The sequence below is a fragment of the Syngnathus leptorhynchus genome, chromosome 16 (genome assembly GCF_054491065.1).
Source record: "Syngnathus leptorhynchus isolate UIUO chromosome 16, UIUO_Slep, whole genome shotgun sequence".
In the NCBI taxonomy this organism is placed as follows: domain Eukaryota; kingdom Metazoa; phylum Chordata; class Actinopteri; order Syngnathiformes; family Syngnathidae; genus Syngnathus; species Syngnathus leptorhynchus.
Window position 1 is genome coordinate 6,046,762 of NC_141210.1, and position 23,662 is coordinate 6,070,423.

Genomic DNA, 23,662 nt, shown 5'->3' on the forward strand with positions numbered 1-23,662 from the left:
CGGGAAAAAAAAAATGTCTCATTGGCTCAGCCTGCCATCCTTATGATAATTATTCAGACATTGACCTTATCAGAGTGTTATTTGTTTCCTGCTCTACGGCAGCCTCATTACTAACCCATACAACCTCATACAGTATTATATTTTTCTATCAATACAGATTTTTTTTTTTTACAGTATATGGTGACTCGAAGAAAGACAAACACACAAACAGTACATGGTTAAATGAAATTTTTATATCAAAAATTCATATTTAATGTTTTCATCAATTTTTTAATTCACCATTATCACTTGTCAAACACACTGCAGAACTGAACGACGTTCCTTTATGGACATCAAGTTTACAGGTCCTTATGTAATATTCATTTATTTATTGAATGGTGTATCTAAGCTATCCTAAAATATTTTTGCACGTGGAACTGAATTCGCTTTAAGATCCCGCGTCGGTTTTAAGGGATGTTGGGAATTTATGCTACGTCATACTATGCGGCATAAACATAGTTGTCAATAGTCGATAGTTGTCAATAACGCTAATGCTTAGTGAGCAACGTGTCAAAGTTGTGTGAAAAGTTGAGCGGTATTAGCATTGATTAGGCGCTGATGTAATCGATGACTGGGCGGTGTTAACTGTGAGGTTGAGCACCTCGCATGACTCCACACTGGGAGAAATCAATGGCAAACTCCAGCTGATGTTGGAATAACATGGAAGTTCTGCTAATTTGAGCAAGAAATGATTTCATTCAGCAGAATCAGACTGGAGACAAAACAATGCCGGGAGAGATTCTATCATATAAATACTGATTAGAAAAGAAAAAAATGGAAGCTACACTTTTATCCGGCAAGTATTAAATATAGGAAGACAAAATGAATACCTTTTTAAATTTGATTGTCTATAACATGCGAGCTGGTCTAAAGTGTAAAGCCTTACGGGACTGGACGTACGTTAATGAATTCACATCCCACCGTTAATGATTTGGCTTTCACTAATTAAACTGAAATGCACCTTCATGCCTCGCCCTGAGTTTTTCTATCTTTGGGTTTGGTCTCCCTTGATTCAACGGCTCAACACTTGTAACCCCCGACAGCGGCTTCACGGCTCACCGCTGATGCTATTATTGTGTTGTGTGATACGCCCCCGGCCAAGTGATGAGCGTCTTGCTGTTTGCACCTTTTAAATGGAGGATTGTTAACAGGAAGTCAAATACAATCACAGTCAAGAGGCCTGCACCGACGATACATTTCAATCTGATCACCCCACACCGCAATAGCCGACCGGCAGTCTCCTTTGGTTGTCCTTCAACTCTCAATCATGCAGTTGGAGGGGGAAAAAAATAAATAACCAGCTTCAGGGTGGAACCTCCAAACTGAAAATGGCATAACATTGAGCATGCACGCAAAGCATAGGAACTAAAAGTCATACAGAGGTCAAGAGGTCATGGAAGCATCTGCAGTAATTTGAATTTTCAATTTTCTTGAGGATATTCTTGGCCCAGATAATAAATAGTACTAAAAAATAATAAATGAACAGCGTTTAAAAGGGTTAAAATCTCTAGAGGAATGACTTGGGAATTTCAAATGATAATACGCTTTACTAAAGTTCATGCCTTGAGCAAGGATGCAGCAGAGAGAACTGCACTTCAACTGAACTTTAGCTACTATCATGTAAATGGTACTTATTGAACAAAGCCAACGCCCACGTTGCTACTTTGCATGTGTGACTGATCAGTCTGAAATAAACTCACCCATGAACAAGCACGCTCGGCATTTTTCTTCAAAACAAGTCAAGATGAATACGCGTCATTACTCTTACATTCATTCCAACGCTTCCTGCCTCATCATACAAGCAATTTAGTCTCTTTATTGACACTTGCGATTTAAACAGCTATTTTATGTAGCCATTAAGACATCACTGTCAATTTACAGAATAAATTAGTTTAAAGACCACGTGGAAACAATAATAAAATAACAATAACAGAGCCAGCATATAGGAATTGCTTATATCTGATAAACCAACTGTAGATGAAACCTCAAAATAACAAAAAATATGATCCATGTCTGGGAAAAAAAAACCCCGTTTGCGTCAAGCTTATGATAACAATATTGAGTCAAATGGTGTCATCGAATCCTTAACATTGAATCGCGTCTCACAAAAGATGAAGTGATTCTGCTTTGCTCTACTTCCTGCACTTTATCCATTCCATTAGCATCAATAACGCCCGTTAGACGAGCGATGATGGCATTAAAAGATAGCGCGACACTTCTTTACGGCTATAATATGATCGTCATGTAATCTGCAAAGCTAATGAAAGTCACAGCGTATTGATTACAGCTGAGATAAACCGTCGATGGGTCGTCTTGGACCGGGTTATAGTTGTAAAAGCATTTGAGAGAGAAAAAAAAAAAAGGCATAGAATACTAACGGGTTTAGAATTTAAAACCGGAGTTTTATTTAGCCTGCAGTTCTTTCCAAAGGTCTCCACTTGTGAAGTTTTGAGCTGCGGCAAGAAAAAGAGAGAAAAGTTCTGCAGTTTGTTGTCAACTACAAGGATTTTAGAGGAACCACAAAGTCACTTGAGATGCCAGAAAATCTCGACTGCACACAACTGGCCGCCACCCAGGGTTTATCTTTGAGAGTATTTGGGGTGAATGGACCTTTAAAGGCCTAACTGAATTTGTTTGGCTGGAAGTAGGATTGTATAGCTCTCTTGGCACTTTGTGGAGCGCTAATGGCACAAGCGGGCAGACCACATCCGCAGCTCACGAGTTAATTGTGAATGCCGCCATTTATGAATGCATGAGTGACACTTGACATAAGCATGCAATGTGTGAGCCCCTGACAGAAGTACACAAATATGCAAATATGCTAGTATGCTCATATTCTAAAAGTCAAAAGACTAAAAAGGGAGTGAAACAAGTAGGACCCGTCTCTGGCTTTGCTGTTAATAAAAATGAAACAAAGTGAATTTACGCCCAAAATCTGCTGCGTTGAGCGTTAATGTGAAAAGACTCGCGGGCACAATCAGAAATCGGCAGTTTTCCCACAACGTCCATCTCTCAAAGTCCGACCATATTTAAGGGTGATTACATTTATTGTTTTTACGACTTACTATAAACTGTGCTTAATGTATTCTGTTAATTAAAACGTATGGCAAATTAAGTTTTTATGGTGGCGACAGTTTCACTTATTTCCGTTTCCATTATTTCCTACGGTGAAATGCGACTCAAACACATCGGCGTCAACCCGCGTCCTGGAACTGATGGCGTTCCATTTGAATGTTGAATGAATTCACAAGTTCTTTGGATTTCACTTCACTCAAGCAAAATAGAGCATTGCTAGAAGCTTCCTCCACTTGACTTGAGAAGCTTTAAGGACCAAATCAGAAGCTCTGACCGACTTTGATGCGATCATATCAGTTAAAAAAAAAAAAAGCTTAGCTTCCCACTGCATGATCTATATTTACACCTCAGCGAATATAAGCGATTTATTGAGGTCTTGGACCTCTCAGGGATCAACAGATTCTCCTCGGCAAGCAGGTAATCTCCTGCCTGCACCAGTTCAAACGTGTTTCTCCAAGTGCAAGAAGTTGATAAATATAGAAGTGGATAAATAGCTGCAGGCGGACACGCCGTGAAAGGCGCCGTGACGTCACGGGCGAATAAAGACTCACCCGCCACTTTGGAAACTAGGCTAATCCATGGAAATCCACCACTTTGATCACAAATAAGCAAATGTGCTGATTAGGCAAATGATAACCTTAACCACCAAAGTATGACATGTCACATTGCACATATGTGTGAGCTGGGCACGCCGCTTTTGCTTTCAACAGGATTTTACAAATCGGCTTTGTGTCAAAAAAAAAAAAAAGTTGCGCAGAAGGAGAGCGAGAGAGCAAGTCGGGGAGGGTTCATTTTTTATTTATTTTTTTTCCCCCCTCTCGACATTTCTATCTCCTCAGTGTGGGAAGGAGCCAGTCATTTTCAAGCACTTGTTCCAACATTTCATTCAAAGCACCTTTTCTTCCTTCACCTTTAGATGACCTTCTCATCTATCCACTCTGCCGGCATCCCTCTGCACCGGGCCGTGTTTTCCTTGGCTCAAGTGAGGACAGAAGCCATCTCGGACCGGCTGATTGAGTTACTGCGGTTGTGCCCGCTGTCACCCGCACACACACGCCATGAAGGCTTAGGGAGGGGAGGGGGCGAGGGGGGCTGCTACCGCATGAGGATGAAACGGAGCCAGACGGCTAATAATGACACCGAGCTCCCAACGAGAAGCTGTGGGATTATCCTCTATTGGTGTCTAATGGAAAGCATGACGAGTTAGATTTGTTAAGGTGATCTTTTTTTTCATTGATATTTAGTGTCCGCCATTAAGTCACATCATCGAACGTGCAGAAGTCGTCACACCTTTAAACCACTTTGTCTTTTTCTTTCCCGTTTTGCCCTTTCGATATGTGTCACCTCGCTCGCTTCCCCCGTGATGAGACGTTTTCCTTGTACCAAATGTCCTCTTGTGGCCCTGACTTGAGTTCCCCTGACTCCATCCCTTTTCCTCCCCACACTCGTCTCCACCCTGAACTAATCTAGTGTGAGTGACAGTCAGAGAGCACAGGAACGATGAGCAACTAAGCGAGCCAAAGGGAGTGACGGCGAGCAAGGAAAAGTCTCCGCTCCCCCGAGTGGAAACAGAGTAGGAGTGACAGGCGTGTCGTAGGCTGGTGTGGCATATACTCAAATTTAGTAGACATTTATACGAACGGATGGGGAAATGAGTTGAGAAATAGGGGAAGGGGGCAAAAAAAAAAAAATCAAGGTACAAAAAGGTAATGAGAAAGGGAAATATTTGAATCCCAGAAGCACCTTCAAGATCAAAAACAGATCGCAATGAGAGCGCCTGGTTATATAAAGGTGAAATAAAATAAATAGAAATTCAGATTGTAACAGCAGAATGTTTGATCCACCTCTTGTATTGGATCTCATTAACTTGCGCGGTGTACCTAATAAAGTGCTTGCCGTGCGTATATGTGGAAATCAATCTGAGCAGTAAATTACTTTGCAAGGGTGAGTGAAAGGACATGAAGAGGGATTTGGAAATATATATGTTGAACCATAGCCACATATTTCATTCAGTATATGTCTTTTCATCCGTCAGCATCATCCCTCCCTCCTTCCTTTCTTCCACCTTTCCTGTTCTAGAACTCACACCCATTGTCCTGTACAGTCGAGATGATGGCGTATTTGATAGCGAGCCAATCCTCTATCAGCATTTTTTATCCTAAAGGAATGACAAGTTTCAAATTTAACAGAGGGCACTTTCATGTCAGGTTGAAATTGGCTGCTTGGCGGGAAACGGATTAGTTGATTTGGGGCCGCGTCAAAGCGTGTGGCACCACGAGTGTTTGCATTTGCATTTGTGTGAAGTCGCATATTCCTAATGTGCATGTGTGCTTATTTTCAGACTCCAGACTCGCATTGCAAAAAGATTTGAAGACAGTTTAGGCCGAGAGGGACTGGAATATAAACACACAGAGCGAGTACAAACAAACAAGGAGCACTTGGAAGATCAGCACAAACGAAATACATTTTTCTTTTGAAAGATTTTCAGTAGGGAGGAAAAGTCATTGGAATGTAAAATAGAGAAATGTGGAAAACCGCTATGTTCGTACAATAACGTTAAAAATGCTATTTTCCTCAATGTTATTTAATCCCTGCAAAATTGACAATTAGCATGATTAGCCGTGATCTCAGACATCAGCTTTTGTTCCCACAAGAATCTTTTCAACATTCATTAGAAATCCAATGTGCTGTTTTAAAACCGCATTTTACCATCACATTCTCTCAAAGTCAAGGTCACGGCAATCTCCTCCTTTTGAGCAAATTCCATTCTCTGTATATTATTTAAAATGTCATCCGCCTTTCCATCCTTTCGAGAAGGTGCAGGGGAGTGTGCTGACTCTTTCTATTTGTCTCTCTTCCTCTATAGGCCAAATATGTCACTTCCCCTTGAGGAAGCCCTTTCTCTTTTTTCCCCCACTACCTGCCCTCATGCCCTCCCCATATATCATTCCTTGCATCCTTCCCACTCTCCCTCTGTCACTTCCTATTCCCATGTTCCTAATCCCCCCCTCCAACCCCCACTCCTTTCCTTCCTGGCGGTAATTCCTCACTTCTTTTCCTCTCCCTCCTTTTCTCTCACTCAGCCACACTGCCATCGTCCTCACCCTGCCTCTCTCCCCGCATTTTTTTTCCCCTTCCACTGTTTATCTCACTCTTCCCTCTTTCTCTTCTCTCTCTCCTCCGCCATCCATCCTTGTGATCTGGCTCCCTAAATCATTCCCGATAGACTGCAGCAGCACGCGTGCACCACACATGCTCATATGGAGGAAAGAGTGTGCAGAGCTTTTATAGCGCAGTAATTAAGCACGCACACACACACACACACACACACACACACACACACACACACACACACACACACACACACACACACACACACACACACAAACACACACAAACACACAAAGCATACTTCACACACGCATGTCCGCCTGCAACGCACATTACCAACGACTGCTCAGTCAGCGCTTGGACTCACAGGCAATGTTAAGTGGCACTATTGAATATAAAAAAATAATGACGCCTTTGTTGTCTAAGAGATAGAAAAAAAAAAAGAACTGTGCACGTGGAGACAGTTGGAAACGAAAAACGATGAGGGAAGGAAGGAAGGAAGGATGGATGGATGGAAGGAAAGGAGGGAGTAAGGGAAGGAGTACGGGAGGAAGGAAGTAAGGGGGGGAGTAGGGGAGGGAGTAGGGGGAGGAAGGGAGGGAGGGAGGGAGGGAGGGAGGGAGGGAAGGAAGGAAGGAAGGAAGGAAGGAAGGAAGGCAAAAAAGGCAAAATTATGTGGGACAATACTGAGACAAATGTGGTGGTGATAGTGGAGGAGAGTCAGCAAGTAAGACCTAGCGCTCATTTGCTCACAAAAGTCTGTGCAAATGTGGCTGTGTGTGAGAGAGAGAGAGCCAGAGAGCGAGAGAGAGAGGGGGGAGGAGTGAGCAGACGAGGGAGGAGTGTTTGAGATATTGTCATCCAGTCCTGTCAGGGAACAGAAGAGAACGGCAGCGGGAAGCGTCAGCAAGTTACGGGATACGCACGCGGAGAAAGAAGAGCAACAAGGGAGCCAGGCGCAAATAAAAGGAATACACACCGAGCGACATCTGCAAGGGGCAACCATGGAATGACAGAAAAAGACAAAGCATTTTGTTGCTTCCGGCCTTTCCTGTCTCTTCCCACTTCTGTTTGGAGCATCCCACAGTGAAAACACATACATATGATATATATCTAAAATTCCTATACATATATATCAAATTATGCCTGTTTTCAAAGAAGTTGCAGCTGGACAAAGAGAGAATTGACAACAATCTGTTGAGTGATTGGGGGGGGGGGGAGATAATATGCAACAATTTTCCCAAAACTGTTGCATATTAATGGTTTGGCATTGTTTTGGGTCACTTTTTGTTCAGGTGCTCATCATGTGAATGGAAAATTTGAGCAACTTAAACCTGAGCCAGCCTCCAAAAGAACAAAAGAGCATCTGCTGCAGTCCAAGAGAGCTTCCTTTGAAAACAGGACATGTTTTGATGTGTCGATGGTAGCACGCTCGTGTTTCTGCTCCTGCTGCTGCTGCCGCTGCTGCTGTTTGGGTTGTCGCATCACCTCTTCACCGTCGTACTCCACAACGAGCTTGGGGAAATTCATTCTGGCCAAACTTATGCCAGTGAACAACTCAAAAGTGCAGAGAGAGCAAGTCTCTCTTGACCTCCCGCTGATATTTTGTTAGCGTCGCTAACAATCCGGCTTGGAAACCAATCATGTATTTTGCAGGAGAGGAATGAGAGTGGGGCATTTCAAATTTAGGGTAGGAAAGGAGTTTCTTCCTTTTTAATAGACAACCAAATAAATCCAGCGTCTGTTTTTATTGCATCTCTTGTGCAGCATCACTTTGAGCTCCAACATTACAACCCCCCCCATTTTTTTTTTCTTCCTCAAGTAGGACAAGGCAAAACAGACAATAGCTTAGTGTCCAGGCTCTGTTACAAATCGTGGGATGCAAAGATAGGAGTGCTCGCAGGGGCGGGCGGAAGGGAAGCGGCGGGAGGGTCAAGCAAAAGCAGACTGGGTCCAAAAAGCCACTGGACTCCCTGAGTGGTAACTGGAAGCCATTGTGTGTATGTTGTGTGTGTGTGTGTGTGAGTGTGTATGAGGAAAAGACACCACACGTGGAAAGGGAGAGACGCCTCTGGACAGTCGTCATCTGAGGATTACAGCTGGATGAGTGCCCAGAGTTTCCTTTTAAACAACAGCTGCCTGTTGGCTCCTTGACTGAGAATAACTTGAGTCCAAAAAGATGCCTACCACTAAAATAAAAGCACAATTGGGAGTCCATGATGTCAGCGGAAAGATGAAAGATACGAGTTAATCGAGCGGAGTGGAGGAGGCAACAGAGAACTCCCGTGAGAGACAACACACTCCGGTGAATTTTCCTTGGGACGTCGGAAGTGATTTGGCGCCGCTTATCAGATGTGTTAGCCACTCAGGAATACGAGAAATCCTCCGAGATGGGAGCTTGGGACTCTTTGTGAGTCTTAGAAGAATCCCCGCCCCACACCACCTGTTCTTCTTTTGACACTTTCACGGATTGTTCTTTGACTGAGCAAAGTAGGGCAACAGATTGCAGGAAATGCTCCGAAAACGTTTATTTGTGGCCGGGGAGCTTCTCTAAACTGGATTTGTTTCCAACTTCTGGATGTCAAATGGCATTGTGAAAGGTGATGTTTATGGACCACACAAACACACACGTGCATGTAAATACGCTTTTTCGAACTGGCATACAAGTTGAGCGCAATTCAAACGATCCAAAATTTTAACTCATATTTTTTTCGACAACGTGATGGTTGAATGCAGATGTTCCACTGTCAGCAATAAATTCTGATCTTCATTCATTCACATGACTTGAAAGCAAGATAGAATATTGATTTGTTTCACTGACTTGCTGTCAATTAATCCCTAGAAGTCATAGGTGTCAAACTCAAGGCCCGGGGGCCAGATACAGCCCGCAACATCATTTGATGTGGCCCGCCAAGACAAATTTTGCGTCGACTTTGCGTCCTTACTAAAAATATGTCTTCACTTTTAAAAAATAGAGACATTGCTAGCAATTTTTAGAATTTAATTTTGACTAGTTATTCATCAGTTTGTTGTGTAGCCTAACATGTTGACTGTACTTTGTCGCACGATCACACATGTGAGAAGAATATTTAACAATATATTTGTTTGTCCAAACCTAGGTTCTTTTATGTTGGCTCTTTCGATTACACATCAGCACTGATGCATCAAGACCGAGGACCTAAGATGTCTGCCTACGCGCGACCGATGCTGGTCAGCATTCTTCTAGGTTTGAGTTCCCTGGGTGGTCTACACCGTCGGCCTTTGGGCCTGGTTTCAGCCCAGGTTCCTCCGAGTAACCTCACGACCGAGCCCTCGGTGTTACCGGAGGCCGCCCTGGCGACACCGACCCCGGACTCAGAGGATAAAACTACATGGGGCGCTAATCGTTGCTGGGGCTACTACGACGTCATGGGCCAGTGGGACCCACCGTTCAATTGCAACGCGGGGATCTATAGCTTTTGTTGTGGCTCCTGCTTCTACCGATTCTGCTGCCAATTCAAAATCCACAGTTTGGATCAGACTTCCTGTTCAAACTACGACACGCCCGTCTGGGCCAACACCGGGAAACCGGCGGCACCCGTCACAGAGGTCCATCAGGAACCAGACCGGGATCGAACCCACATGATCGTGTATATTATCTGCGGCGTGGTGGCCATTATGGTTCTCGTCGGAATTTTCACCAAGTTGGGGTTGGAGAAGAGTCGAGGTGGACAGACGGACATGACCAATTCCAGGTAGGACCTGAACAATGAAGATATATCAAAAGTCACAAATGGACTTTTATACTGTATTATTCGCTTCAGTCATTATTGTTGTCCAACAATTAGAGCACCCATCTCCTTAATTATTGCTGACCTAAAAAAAAAAAAAAACTGAATTGCAGCACAGGAACTCAATATTGGTTTGGATTCAGTCTGCACATTTATTTAAATCAGATGTGACGCCTGAAGATGGAATATAAAATGGATTTTTTTTTTCATGTGCATAATTACGTTTTTAGTTGATCTTTGGCGGGAATTTTCCAAAATGCGCACGGGGAGCCAGATTGTGTTTTGCTTGCATACTGGTGGTATAGCTGTTTCACATTGATGCTGGATTGATTGCTGTGACACAACTGTGACTCTGCCAATGTTTGGCCTCCAGTGAACGATCCGAAGAGAGCGGGTGGTTTTTGGATGGCTGGAATATTGACCGGATGTGACTGGAAAGGAGCCAATGGTTAATTCTAGCGCACAGAACAGCGAGGACAAGGGAGAGACTCAGAGTGTGTGTCAGTGTGTTGGGTGTGACCGGCCAGCCTATTGGGTGTTAAGAATTGCACCATGGGGGCTCCTTTCAAATGCCGTCATGACCGGATCTCTCAGCCTACTCTGTAGATGAGTAAGACCATGGTGCGGAGTCTAATGGAGAGAGAGAGAGAGAGAGAGAGAGAGAGAGAGAGAGAGAGAGAGAGAGAGAGAGAGAGAGAGAGAGAGAGAGAGAGAGAGAGAGAGAGAGAGGACTGCCGGACACCAGTACTGATTAATCCCGGCTTTGTGACACCCATATCATGATTAAAGATGGAAGCTTTTGCCGCATGCTATCCTCGGATATGCAAATATTAATAATAAAAATAATATATATATAATATAAATAAACCCGATACGACATGCATTGCAACATTTTGCAAAGCATGCTTCTATTAATTACCTCAAATTGATGCAAAATTCCCACATCAGGCCAGTAGTTGGCGATGTCACGTTCTAAAATACATCGCAATGCCAACATGGATGCAAAACTTCGATTAAAAAATACAATGCACAATGCACAATATAGCATTAGCATTAGATTCTGAAGGTATTTGGTGTGTTCTTTGGCGTCACAGTAACAAAAGCCATATTTAGCATTGGCCCTGCAGTATAGGGGGAGGGGTGGACCACGTTTCATTTGCATTCGACAAGACGGTTCCCTTTGAAGTGGATATTGTGTGTAGTGATGTAACTATTGGAAAGGAAAACATGTCACGTGTGATGCTATCGGGACACCTGGGAACAATTTTAAGTTGAGGAGGGAGAACAAGAATTTGAATTAGCGTCTTCAATTAACTTAAGCTGGATCCCACATAAGCACAGGAACCGGCCTAGTTCAGATTCACCCACTTGTATAACATCTTGGGCTTGACATCAGATGTTGCCTAATCAGAACTGAAATATGTTTCCATTCAGAAAAAAATGAGCTCATCTTTGCACGTCAATCACGCTATCAAAAATCACTCTCAACCTTTGATTGTTTGGAACTTCCCCCCAGCTGCGATCAAGGAAGGGTCCGTTGCCTGCGTTTATACCACGTAGGTGCAGTGGATAAAATAAATCTTGCCACAAAGCTGTTAAGGTGCTAATGCGCTGAAACCTTGGGTCAGGCAATCACAACAGTCAGCCGTGCATTGATGTAAAGCTTCAAACAGCCAACACACACACACACGTATGCACACACACTTCTCATTACAGCTGTGCATCACTCCCTGTGTGCCCCCCCCCCCCCCCCCCCCATGCACTTCCCCTCATCTCCCAAGAGGCTGTTTTTGTTTTGCTCGTCGTCTGTTGGCGCGCCTGATACTGCTACAACATTAAAAATAAATCGGATCCTTTGATACATGATTCAGTCGAGGGAAGTAATACACCAAATATTTTTAAAGTAGTTAAGAACTACTAAGTCTTGACATACTTAGAAGTAGAGAATTGACTAAAATACAATAGCTGGTTTATTTCTCTGTGCTAGTTAAACGTTTAAACTTCAACATGTTGACTGGAAAGAGAAAAAAACGGGCAATAAGATGTTTTACAAATTAGGGCCTTTGAATTTAACAGCAGGACGGCTGCGCCGCTGTGGGTGTGATCACAGCTGACGTCAGTCATGAATGTGTAGAATTGTTACATAGACAAACAAAAATAGCGTTATGCAAACAAGTCATTGAATTACGACTACAAGTTAGTTAAGTAAAAATATTTTGAGTTTAACTTCTCATGAGAAATGATAAAAGATGTGGTTTAAATATAATAAAAAAAATATATATAAAATAGTATTTTTACATTATTATAACTATTATCAAACAGCCACGAGATTGTTTTTCTTTTGTTTGTTTGGGGAACAACTTTGCAGTTGAATTTATTGTTGTTTACATTGTTTCAAACACACCCAGTAGAGTAATGTGGCTGTCTTTCCTTTTAATAGCATTACCCAAGTCATCATAAGTTATTCCCCAAAAGAGCTTTGCGTTCAAGGGCATAACCAATTGAATGAGTCACAGGGGAGATCCAAAGAGCCTTTTCCATCGGCCATTGGATTGCTTTACTGTATTGTATTTCATCCTCAGCGCTTTCTATTTCCTTTATTGTTCAGCCCCAGTGGCACTTTTCATCATCGCTTGTGACAGGTGTTTACAGCAAAGCGATGAGCGCTCACACTGTTACACTTTTCTCAAACGCTTCGAGCCACAGCACGAGTTTCAAGGCGCGTGCTGGGCGCCGCCGCCGCTCAAAAACACGTTTGTTTTTCCCAAAGTTAATTACATTTGGTGGGGATCAGCTTGAAATGTAGCAAAATGATTGCAAATATCTAAGAGGGCAGTGAAACAGACTATAAATGAAAGAGAAATTAGAGATTAAAAACAAAACAAGTTGATGTCATTTCACAAAAACAACTTGTTAAATTAATTCCCCAGGACGCCCTAGTCTCTGTTTGAAAAGATTCTTTGATGGTGCAACTCTTTGAGAAAATAGATTTGCACGCTCTTAATATAATAAAGATTTTATAATAATAATAATTCTTGCGGGGATTTAGAGCGGATGATAACAATGATTATTTCCATCTGTGATGTTCCTCGCTATCTTCAAAACACACGAGGGACAAACTATTGTCAGGAAGCACTTACAGAGGAAAGAAACGTCTTTCGTTGAATTGTTAGGAACTCTTTCTGGATGAAAAATTCATTTTGTTTTTAACATGGCCATATTGAAGATGCAAATGAATGTTAAACTGCAAATGTTCCAACATATCCTGTCCTTTATTTATTTCCACATTAAAGCAAAAATCACATTACAACCTTTGGTTGCGTGTGCATGACAGATGGTCCAACGCTCACAAAGCACTGTAAAAGCATAGTCCAATTTTTATAGGAACCATGTGCTCATATTACTCACATGCAATGTGTGTGTGGGGGAGAAAAAAAAACACATGATAAAAATGTAAGCGTGTTGCTTTTATGGACTGCAGCTTCCATGATGTCATTCAGCTCCCTTACTTCAAGTTGAATAAAAATGCAAAGCGGCGTGTGTAAAACTGGAATTAAATCGGCATTTATATATAATCGTTTTACATCAGTAAAAATACCGATAATATTTTTGAACATTCACAAACGCTGCAAGATATTTAAGACTGGGAGAGTTTTGTGAGTTCCTTCCTATAAGTGTTTTTTTATGTTGGACTGAGTCTTGGGTGAACTTGTATGTACTATATGCGTTAGGGCGGTCCAACGCGGGTTCCATTTGCACTTCGATGGTCCTGATAACGGTCTTGTTCCAGAGGAGATTGACACTGGCTACAAGTGGTAGTGACAGAAAATCAACAGCTTACATGGAGCTGCTTGCTGGAGCATGCAAAGTGGCAAGCAGTAAGAGCGTCTACGTGCTATATAGTACCTTCAAGTCCATCTATGAATCGAAATATACAATATAGGCTAATATTGTTCATGGAGATAATAATGACGTAAAAAATGCTATTCGACAAGTCGTGGTTTCTTATTGTAACTTTTTTTTTTTTTACTGTCACAAGACTATTTTTTAAATGCATTTCGTGTCAGATGAGCCGGAAAAAAAAAAAAAAAGCGAGTTGATGACACACATTCTAACATCCCGTAATGAGAAAAACAAGCAGTTTCTTGTTGCTAAATGTCAAGATTCTTAGTCATCATTATTTTAATTTTACACATTCCTGATATATTAGTTTTTTTTCCGGAATGGCTCTTAGTCTAATCCCAATTAGACGATGTCGCCATACATCTTTTTGAAATATGCTGGCAAGAGCAACTGAGGTCATCCAAAGTATTTGACACCATATTTCTTCCAAATGACACCAGTTTCTCCTTTCTCGAATTCCAATGCTGCCTTTGCACCAAGAAGAAACTTTATAACCTGGGCCGAGCAGTGTTTCTTTGCATTCTTATGAGGTCAATAGCTCAAAGTCAAGTCTCACATTGGCACAAGGGGGAAAAAAAGGAAGCAAAGGAAGAAAACAGACAAATAAAATAATGATGGTGGGCTGTGTGAAATAACAAAGCAGCTATAGGGTGAGATTCCTCATTTCAAATCAGGCGTGATGGTCAAAATCCAACTTACCTTATCCATCCACTCCTCCTCCTCACCACTCATCTCTTTTGCAATCCATCATCTTGCTCCCCATTTTCACTCCCTCATCCTTCACTCCGACATCTGCTTCCATCGGTCTGTAGACAGACATGACATATGAGAATTGGAGTTATTTTTAATCATTAATCCAATCATTATTCAATGAATGATTCATCTTTTTGGTTGAAAGACAGTCTTGTCCAGATTATTTCATTTTGCTTCCCAAAACAAGCTTTAGAAACGACCTGATCCTGCCATAAGCAATAAATCGAGCCTGACTCGGGTGTTAAAAGATAGATGGGAGGAAATAAGGCAGACAGCTGTCTTGAGAAACTGCACAAGACAAACAAGCTCATAGAAAGGTGCCATGAAAAACAAGAAAAACAAGGACAGCATATGGTTACTTGGGGGAAAAATGCAGAGTAGCACAGAAAGTGGGCTTGTTGACATCCTCATTGCTAAAAAAATATTTTCTTTTGTCTACAACCTATATATATTTTTTATTTATATTCATTATACATTTTATTTGATTTATATTCATTTTTGTCTTCAACCTTTCTGGCGGTGCCGTAGTCTCTGGAGAGCTATTCCTCACTTGTCCGTTCACCTGTTTGCATTTCTATTCCAGCCACATACGACCGCTATTGCCTCTCTTTGCACAAATGAGCGTGATAAATCTTAAGAAGGACGCAGCCTTCTCTATATGCTGAACACACATTGTGGCTCAAAGGCAGTGGATGTTCTAACAGATGTTAACTGCTTTCATTTAAGAAGGGAGGAGGGAGGGAAGGAGGGGCCGAGAAGATGCAACAATCTTTGAATAGCACCTTCCGAACCCGAGCACAAAGTTATGCAAAGTCACAGTTAATGCTGCGTGCTCAAAAAAAAATGGCGGTGACGAATGGGCTCACCCAACCTTAACGTCTTTATTGTAAGATAGCTGCAAACTCCCATAAAAACTGACAATGAAAATACATTTCTGTACTCAGACCCTTATCCAAACTAAATCGAATCTGTTGTTTACATTTAGTAAAAGATTCAAATGTGATGACAACAATATATATTTGTTGGTCGAAATTATAATGAATGTCTACAGAGGCGCTCAATGGATGAACAATGAACAAACTGCATCTACCCGAATGGTTCAAGCGTGCGTTACATCTTCACTCATACCTCGTGTCACGGAATTATTTACACATTCACATAAGCACTCGGTGTATCATGAGCGGTTGTTTACACTTCACTTTGCCTCTAAATCTCTTTGTGCCACTCTCTCACTATTTACCTCCAACTCCCCGTGTCCCTTTAGGTGATGAGTTTCCGACCAGCGGCCATTACGTGGATTTATGGGGGTTTTCCTATCACTGTAGGAAAATTGATAAGATCCTATTTTGATGCATGTCTGTCTTATTTTCCCAATGACATAGGAGAAGGCTTTGTTGATATTAGCAGTTTCGTATAAAGAGACAAGCAGATGTTTTCAGTCTGCAATAAACTGGACAACGTAAGCAAATGATTCATATGTTGCTAAGAAGAAAAAAATGAAATGACAAAATGGAGAGAAAATGAATGGGGGGGGGCTGCAAGGCTTAACAGTGTGGCTATTTAAATGGAACTTTTAGATAAAAGTACATTGCATCCACACTCAGCAATAAACCAAGCAAAGAAAGCTAGGAAGGGCTGAAGATGCTACAAGTATGTGTATATGTGTGTATGTGTGTGTTGTCGGTGAGTGTGAGTGAATCAGAGGACAGTTTGTCATGTTGCTGCTCCACAGCTCTGATCCGAGCTGACAGGTGAAGCTAAGCGCAGCTAAACAGCACACGTAACGGGGGGGAGAGCGCAATAGAGACACACAAAGAGAGAAGTGAGAGAGACGGAGAAAGCAAGACAGGAAAAAAAAAAAAAAAGAAAAAAAAGTGAGACAATACAAGAGAGAGAGAGAGACAGAAGGAAAGAGGGACAATGTCCCCGTGAGAATACTAGGAATGGTGAGATCAGTTAGAGCGTAATTCAAAAGGGAACAAGGCAGACTACTGTGTTGAGAGAGAAAGAAAGAAAGAAAGAAAGAAAGAAAGAAAGGAAAGAATTGAGATTAACTGATGGAGAAAAAAGATTGGTTAAAATTGGCATTTAATCAAAGAAAAGAACTCAGCGGGTACGTTTTATATTCTTTTCACTCCATTTATCTACCACCACCACTCCTACTCGATTAGCAGTTCCTCTGATATGGGCCTTGCGCAACACAGAAAAAGGCAGATGATTCAACATAATTCTGAAAGAAACTTTAAATCAAAGCCTCATTATTGCCATACAAAATAATTTAAAAAAAAGCAGTTTACACAAAATTCAATTCAATTCAGAATGGTCGCCTTAATCTACAAGTAACCTAATGTAGCAAAACATCCAAAGAAATGTCACTTTCATTTTAATAGGCAGCACTCTAAAATATAAACCTATACCTGCATTTTTTTTTTTTGCAGCACAGTTCTTCGACTGTGGATCCAAGAAAACAGATGGAAGAGAATCAGACGCATAGCGCAAAAACATGAGCGGCATACAGTTGGGACAGCTTGATAGATTACAAGTCTTCACTTGGTCATGTGACGGGGTGGGGTGGGGGGGGGTGGTCAAAGACAAGACTTACTATCCATGTGGGGGCGTAAGTGAGTGATGTGTTCATTTCGTTCCGAGACTTTGGCAAGGCCTGTTGATCCATTACTATATTACAGCGCACTTGACACTCCTTGCAGTACCTACCCAGGGACTGTTGTTATTTCTCTCGTGCGCTTTTTTGTAGAACTTTGAAGCAAACGCACCGTGAAGGCAATATGTGTGGCTTCTGAGTCATTTTGACTACTCGGCTTTTCGAGGTCGCTCTCAGTTTCAACATATTGCGTAGGACCGAACGTTATGACAAAAAGTGACAGATACCTTGTTTTAAATTTAACATTAAGAGAATAGTAGCTAAGCGACATTCTCTCCACCGCAAATAGAAGTCTGGAAGATTCTTTCTCCAAAGCTTCCAAAAATCGAGAGAATAATAACACGTGTCTGCTCTTCACTTTGCGAACGAGCGCGTGTCTCACCTTCATTTAAAAAGAGTGCGCCTCGGGTGAATAACTCACGCGGGTCACATGGATCTCTGCCTGAGGTTGTAATCCAAGGTCACTTAACTCTGCATTTCATGATCCAGCGTCTCCACAGGACACCGATGACAAGGAGGGGGGGTGGGCTAGTAATTTATTACGGTGGCCGTGACTTTGACACATTTTGCATGACATGTACAGCCTGTGTATGATGGCTAAGCAAGCGCCGTCATAAATGACATGAAAGGGAGGATTGATCTTTTCAAAAGGCATCTCACAACGATGGATGGTTGAGATGTTGACCCTGACGGGTGACAAGTGATTTCTTTTCTCCTTTGCAGGGTGAGAATTGGTGATTAAACATTAAAGTTACGTATAAAAAAAAAAAGAAATAGATATATCTATTTCTTTTCTATTTATATATTTTCTTAATCACTTTGTACTAAAATAAACAATTTCAGGGGTTTGGGATGGGGGGGAAAAACCCCCAAAATAATATATTAAATAATAAATAAATAATATATTAAGTCATTTGCCATCCAAGAGTATGCATACAAGTTATCTAAGAGGTTAAGACAGCAATGCAGAGCTGATAAAAACAGAGCAATGTAATACAGACTAGTGATGGATGACAGTGTATCACAGCATCATCACAGCATTATTGATTATCATCAATAATGCCAAAAACCTGACAATTTGATTGATTTGCTGCTGAAAAATGTGGATGCACGCAGCTCTTGGTTTTATGTGTACGTGTAGGCAAATTTATGCGTGGGCTGTGAGTGCGTCATCATGCTGCTGCATGTTACAGAATAAGTCCCTTGAGCAAAATGAACCCACGGGAGTGCTTTTGGTTCTTTCTAAAATCGTCCCAAACCCTAAAAATAATGAAAAGGGAGGGGGGGGGATAGTGACTCAGAAGGTGACATATGGTATTTTGGGTGACATCATATTTACCAACGCCGCCTTCTCAGCACCGCAAGCCTGGCACTGACTGGTTCACTGGGCCTGAAGCATGCTGGCTTCTTTTTGCCAATTTGTCGCAACAAGATACAACCACAAAAAAAAAATGCATATGTGTTTTGAAACTTTTCCCTTAGCCAACTGCCCGTGCTAATCGGCCAATGGGAAATTTTGCATCGCTATCTATCAGTAGGAGGAAAAGTTCATGTTGAATTTTCGGTGGATTCCCGAAGGAATGCAACATTTTGGAATGGCCTCTAGTGTGTCATGATCGTGGCGCAGAGACACAGCGCATGAGCATAAACAGGCCCTGGCTTGGCGGCCACTCAGCCATGCCAAGGGACATTATTTGGCAGCTGTCAGCTCTAATAGGAATACAGCAGGGTGGGAGACGGATTCAGGCTCTGTACCAAGCCTACAAGGGAGCACTATCTGGCAGCCATAGCACAACTATGTCTGCAGTGTGTGTTGGTGGACAAATGCAGACCAGTGTATCAGATGAGTGTTCACTTAGCCTACATTTGGCAAAAAGACCTCGTGTGTGCGTTTTTGTGTGTGTGATTGTGGGCTTTCCTTGTGATCATAGCGGTGGGCTACTATTAATTTCATATGATGAGTAGACGAGGACAAATTGACAACTTTAGTATTGCTTTGGACCTTATTATCAATGCTGCATACTATTTACAAATATAAACACCAGTTCCATTTGCTTGAATTAAATGCTTGGGGAAAAAAAAAAAAAAAAAAAAAAGCTTAACAGACAAAGATCCAAGTTAATCGCATTACAGATTTTCCAAGCAGCTTTGGTAAACCTAGAAAACAGTCATTCAAACACACACACACACACACACACACTGAATATTCTATTGACTTTCCAATTACAACAATTAATATTTGGAGTTATGATCGAAGCCAAATGGTCATTAAATGCTTGTATTGGGACAAAACGTTGCAGTAAAATCACTGTTGCTTTACTGTGTGCTGGACCTTTGTTGTGTAGAAAAACACATCTGCCTCCATGTTTCCGTCCACATTGGGTTAGCAGCCCTTGGAATGATCTGTGGGTGGTGTTTACCCCACACTAACCTGCTGTGACAGTGAGGAGTGATTCAGCTCCAAAATGCTGTGTTATATTATACGCCCCCCAGGAACTGGTGTGTGTGTGTGTGTGTGTGTTTATGTGTGTACAATAGTGAATGTCGTATTCAATGACTAGAGGGGGCCGTTTTTCTCGCTTTATTTTTAGCATTTTTTAGCAATTCAGAACAGGGGGGAGCATATTTAGTTATACAACAAGCACGCTAGAAACTTAGGATCATGCGCAACTTGCAACTCGCTGCAGCTGTTTGTTTTCACAGTGGTTGACTCCTTCACCCTTTGTGTGATGCCATTTACAAACTAAAGTGCGGTGGCCTGGCCTTCTCTCCTCCGCTCTTAAAAAAAGAGAGGCTAATGCGGGTGAATGAGTTAATCATGCAGGATTTTGCTCACGTCATAACAACAACAAGCATGTTAAGTGTTTAGTTGGGTCACCACACACTGGCAGAGCTAGGATTTTTTTTTTTTTCAGGGAGCGGGGGCAAGGATTTTTTTTTCACAAACCCCAAAACTGCTTTCAAAAATAGGGGCCGGGTGGAAACATGGGAACAAATTCACAGAAAAAAAACACCCTGGCCTGGAACCTGCAGAAAGCAGGGGGGAACGGTGCCCCCATAGCCCCCCCCCCCCCTTAGCACTGCCAGTGATTACATTGGAAATTACAGTCTAAATTTTATATCACAGACCAAAAGGTCCAACTTTTATTCAGAATAAGACAATAGCTTTTCACTCCATTTAGTTGGTCTGTATCTATTTCTAGAGATCCAAATTATACTCCTCACGTCCACTTCCTTCCACTGCACGAAAATGCTCGGCTGAACATCTAATTATTCCAATTAAAAGGCAGATTAGATTCATAGTTCTTTGCACGCAATTCCGCCAAAACCGTTGCCGCTGACATTCAACTCCATCAGACCTTGTTAACTGCAAACCTTCACCAAACGACCTCAATGGCCAACTGGTACCACAGTAGCAGTTATCATGAAATTTATCTCCAACATCACCCACATTAAAAAGTGATTGGAAGATTCCTTTGGCGCTCATTTTGCTCTTCTGCTGACATCTGTTTGACATTAAAGCTGGAATACGTATTTCATGTTATCATTAAGTGCTAGCTAATATCAGTATCGGTCAAATGACAGCAAAAGTGGATGAACTGTTAATATGCATAGTAGGCACTCAATGACGTTATTCAGTGTGCACCGTCCAATAGCTCGATGGAAAGGCCGCCGCCGCCGCTTTTTAAGCTTTATTATACTTGATAGAGGAAAAATATGACGGGTTGCTGCAGGGTTGTTGGAAGAAAAAAAAGGAAATGATGACTCAATTTGTTCTCATTTTTACCCATCCATTATCAGAAAATATGACTTTTATTAGGATGAGTGACTTGTGGTCTTATCTATTATCACAATTGAGAGCCGTGATTTTTTTTTCTAACAAGTGTGAAATTGTCATTACAGAGCCGCGTATGTGGGCGTCATGTTTATCAGTGGAATAATATGATAATGATAATAACAGTGTCAAAATGGCCCAGGATCAATATAAGAATTTGTCTAAAGGTCTTCCCTACTTTGTTGGAGACAAAACATTTTGTTAAAAGGTTAGAGAACTCCAGTCAATCAATAAAAATTTCAAGATTTGAATTATGTAGGGCACTTTAATGCATATGGTGTTTATTCAAGCGCAATATCGACAGAAAGTCTGAGTAGTCGTTGAGTCCAGACACTGCTGGGACAATCCAGAACGAGATGACAACATGGGAAAAAGTCAGACAGGTATACAGACAGCAGCAATGAAAATGAAGCATCGAGCAACAACGGGAGGGGAGGGAGGAGTGACGTCGGAAGTGGGACACTGAGACAATGAAATAGACAGGAAAGAGAAGATCTTTCCTGGGACATATCTGGAGAATAACAAGCGCTTTTTACATCTCCGGAAGGGTCTGAAAACATGGCGAGTGGGAGGGGAAAATGGCACAGAGCTGGCTTTATTACCATGCAAAAAGAGAGCTAGGGGAAAGAGCGCAAGACAGACAAAAAAAAAACAACGCAATAGAAGCGGACAGATATTAACAAGATGAAAGAGAATCGGCGAGCGACGAGGCCAAGCGAGAGCGCGGCTACATTATGTTCTTCATGGCTGCGCTCTTCAATCTCTGCCCTCATTTAGAAGCATAACAAACGTGGTCGCTTGATTGTGTTCGCTGTCAAATGTCAAACATGAATCTTTGGGGAGGATCACAAATGCTGACCCAGCCTTGTAATTATGATATTACATTTTGCGAGGCTAATGACATCATTGACACAAAGTCACTTTGAATAGATTTTTCTGGTTGGGGAAAAGAAGTCGGCAATTGAAAGAAATATTCAGTTCAACTCAAGTTCTGCTTATTTACAAAAATGCAACTCCAGGATGGAACTCACTCAACAAATCAAACATTTATTAAAATAGAGTCTGTGGTTAAAAAAAAAAAAAAATCCTTTTATCTGCTGGTGCAGGTTTTCTTTCACCAAATACTTTAGTTTGTTTCTGAACTTGTTCAAAGGCAGCCAACAACAAAAGATGGCGAGAAGGAAAACTCACTTTTCGACATTCCCGTCGGCAAACACCCAGAGTATTCCTTTTTATCTTTGAATTCACTTTCTTGACGAGAACTCAAAAGAACTTCCTGTCGGAGTCTGTCGCTTTATGAAGATGGACAATGGGCGGCTTATCTCCGGAATTTTCCTAATAAATGTATTCCTCATCATTATAGCCTTCAGGTTCTCCTCTGCTTTTAGCATCGACACTAATTGTCCCTTTTTCCTCTTCTTTGCTTTTTATGTAACCTTTTTTTCCTTCTCCTCCTCAGGACTTTGACAGAGCTGCTGAAGCAGCCAGGCGAGGCGGGAGTTGTGGATGGAACCGGAATACAGCACCCTATAGGGACCAACGGGATCTCGGCCAGGGCGTTACGCTCCAACAACGGTCAGTCGTCACACTAAAGCTCACCCTCAAACTGACAAGACATTTAGTTTGGTGAGAGATATGAGGAGAACGGGACAGAGCGATATAACAACACGCTCAAGATGAGATCTTCCGAAATGGAATTCACGTATGACATCATGCGAGATATCCAAAGATTACTACAAGCGCATTTTGTCTTTCCTTTGGTTTCATGTGACTTTTTTGGGGTGACGCATGAATAGAAATAACAGGCAAAACGAGAGAGGAGAAGTTGAGTATACAATGGAAGTGATGACAAAGCTGTAATACTTTTTGTCATCTATTATCAAAGATAAGCGAAGTGTACGCTCTCCATCTGTTTGCTGTTCTGACACAGACTGGATTGGAAAGTCGAAAGACTGAGCGGCGGCAAAATATTCAATGGTGGCTAAAGTACTCACGAGCTGGACTTAAAGTAGAAGTACAGACACTTAGTACAGCAAAAAAAATACAAAAATAAAACTCAAAATTAGAAGCACAGATTAGACTCTAAGTGAAAGTTAAACCACAGAACATTCTGCACTTATTTTTTTAGCTCAGCACTTGAAAATGATGACTGCACTAAAACGTCACATCTTAAAAGACTCAGTTGTTCTTTAAGGCTGTTTATTTTTTATTTTTCTTATTTAAGTTTCCACACCAGACAAGTTCTATTTAATCAAAACTTGATCAGCCCAATTCCAGGTCCCATCCCACGGAGTGACCCATCTGTTTTTCTCTTTCGTCTCTGACAACACACACAGGGAAATAAAATGAAATCAAAAGTTCCCGAGGACTCATTTGTGACGACTGGTGGCAAGTTTATTTAAAGGACAAAAGGTCCCCGCTGCGTCACATCTGCTCTCATTCTCAAAAGCATTTCAATATGAACTATTTGTTGCCCGATATGCGTGACGTTGACTGACGTACGCCACCGAGCCC

At 41.8% G+C, this 23,662-nt stretch overlaps 2 protein-coding genes across 2 annotated transcripts in view; one reads left to right on the forward strand and one right to left on the reverse strand.

The window, feature by feature from the left end:
- Positions 1–9,408: 9,408 nt before the first annotated feature.
- The window catches only part of LOC147044425 (protein shisa-8), a 33,297-nt gene continuing 19,043 nt past the window's right edge, over positions 9,409–23,662 (forward strand). The window contains exons 1-2 of the mRNA XM_085933923.1: positions 9,409–9,959; positions 22,608–22,723. Coding sequence (XP_085790049.1) covers positions 9,409–9,959; positions 22,608–22,723 — 667 coding nt within the window. The remainder of the gene's footprint in view (positions 9,960–22,607; positions 22,724–23,662) is intronic.
- desi1a (desumoylating isopeptidase 1a) overlaps positions 13,266–23,662 on the reverse strand; it is a 41,419-nt gene continuing 31,022 nt past the window's right edge. Inside the window, exons 6-7 of the mRNA XM_085933925.1 lie at positions 14,598–14,704; positions 13,266–13,801 (exon numbers count right to left, since the gene is read on the reverse strand). Coding sequence (XP_085790051.1) covers positions 14,620–14,704 — 85 coding nt within the window. The 3' untranslated portion in view covers positions 13,266–13,801; positions 14,598–14,619. The remainder of the gene's footprint in view (positions 13,802–14,597; positions 14,705–23,662) is intronic.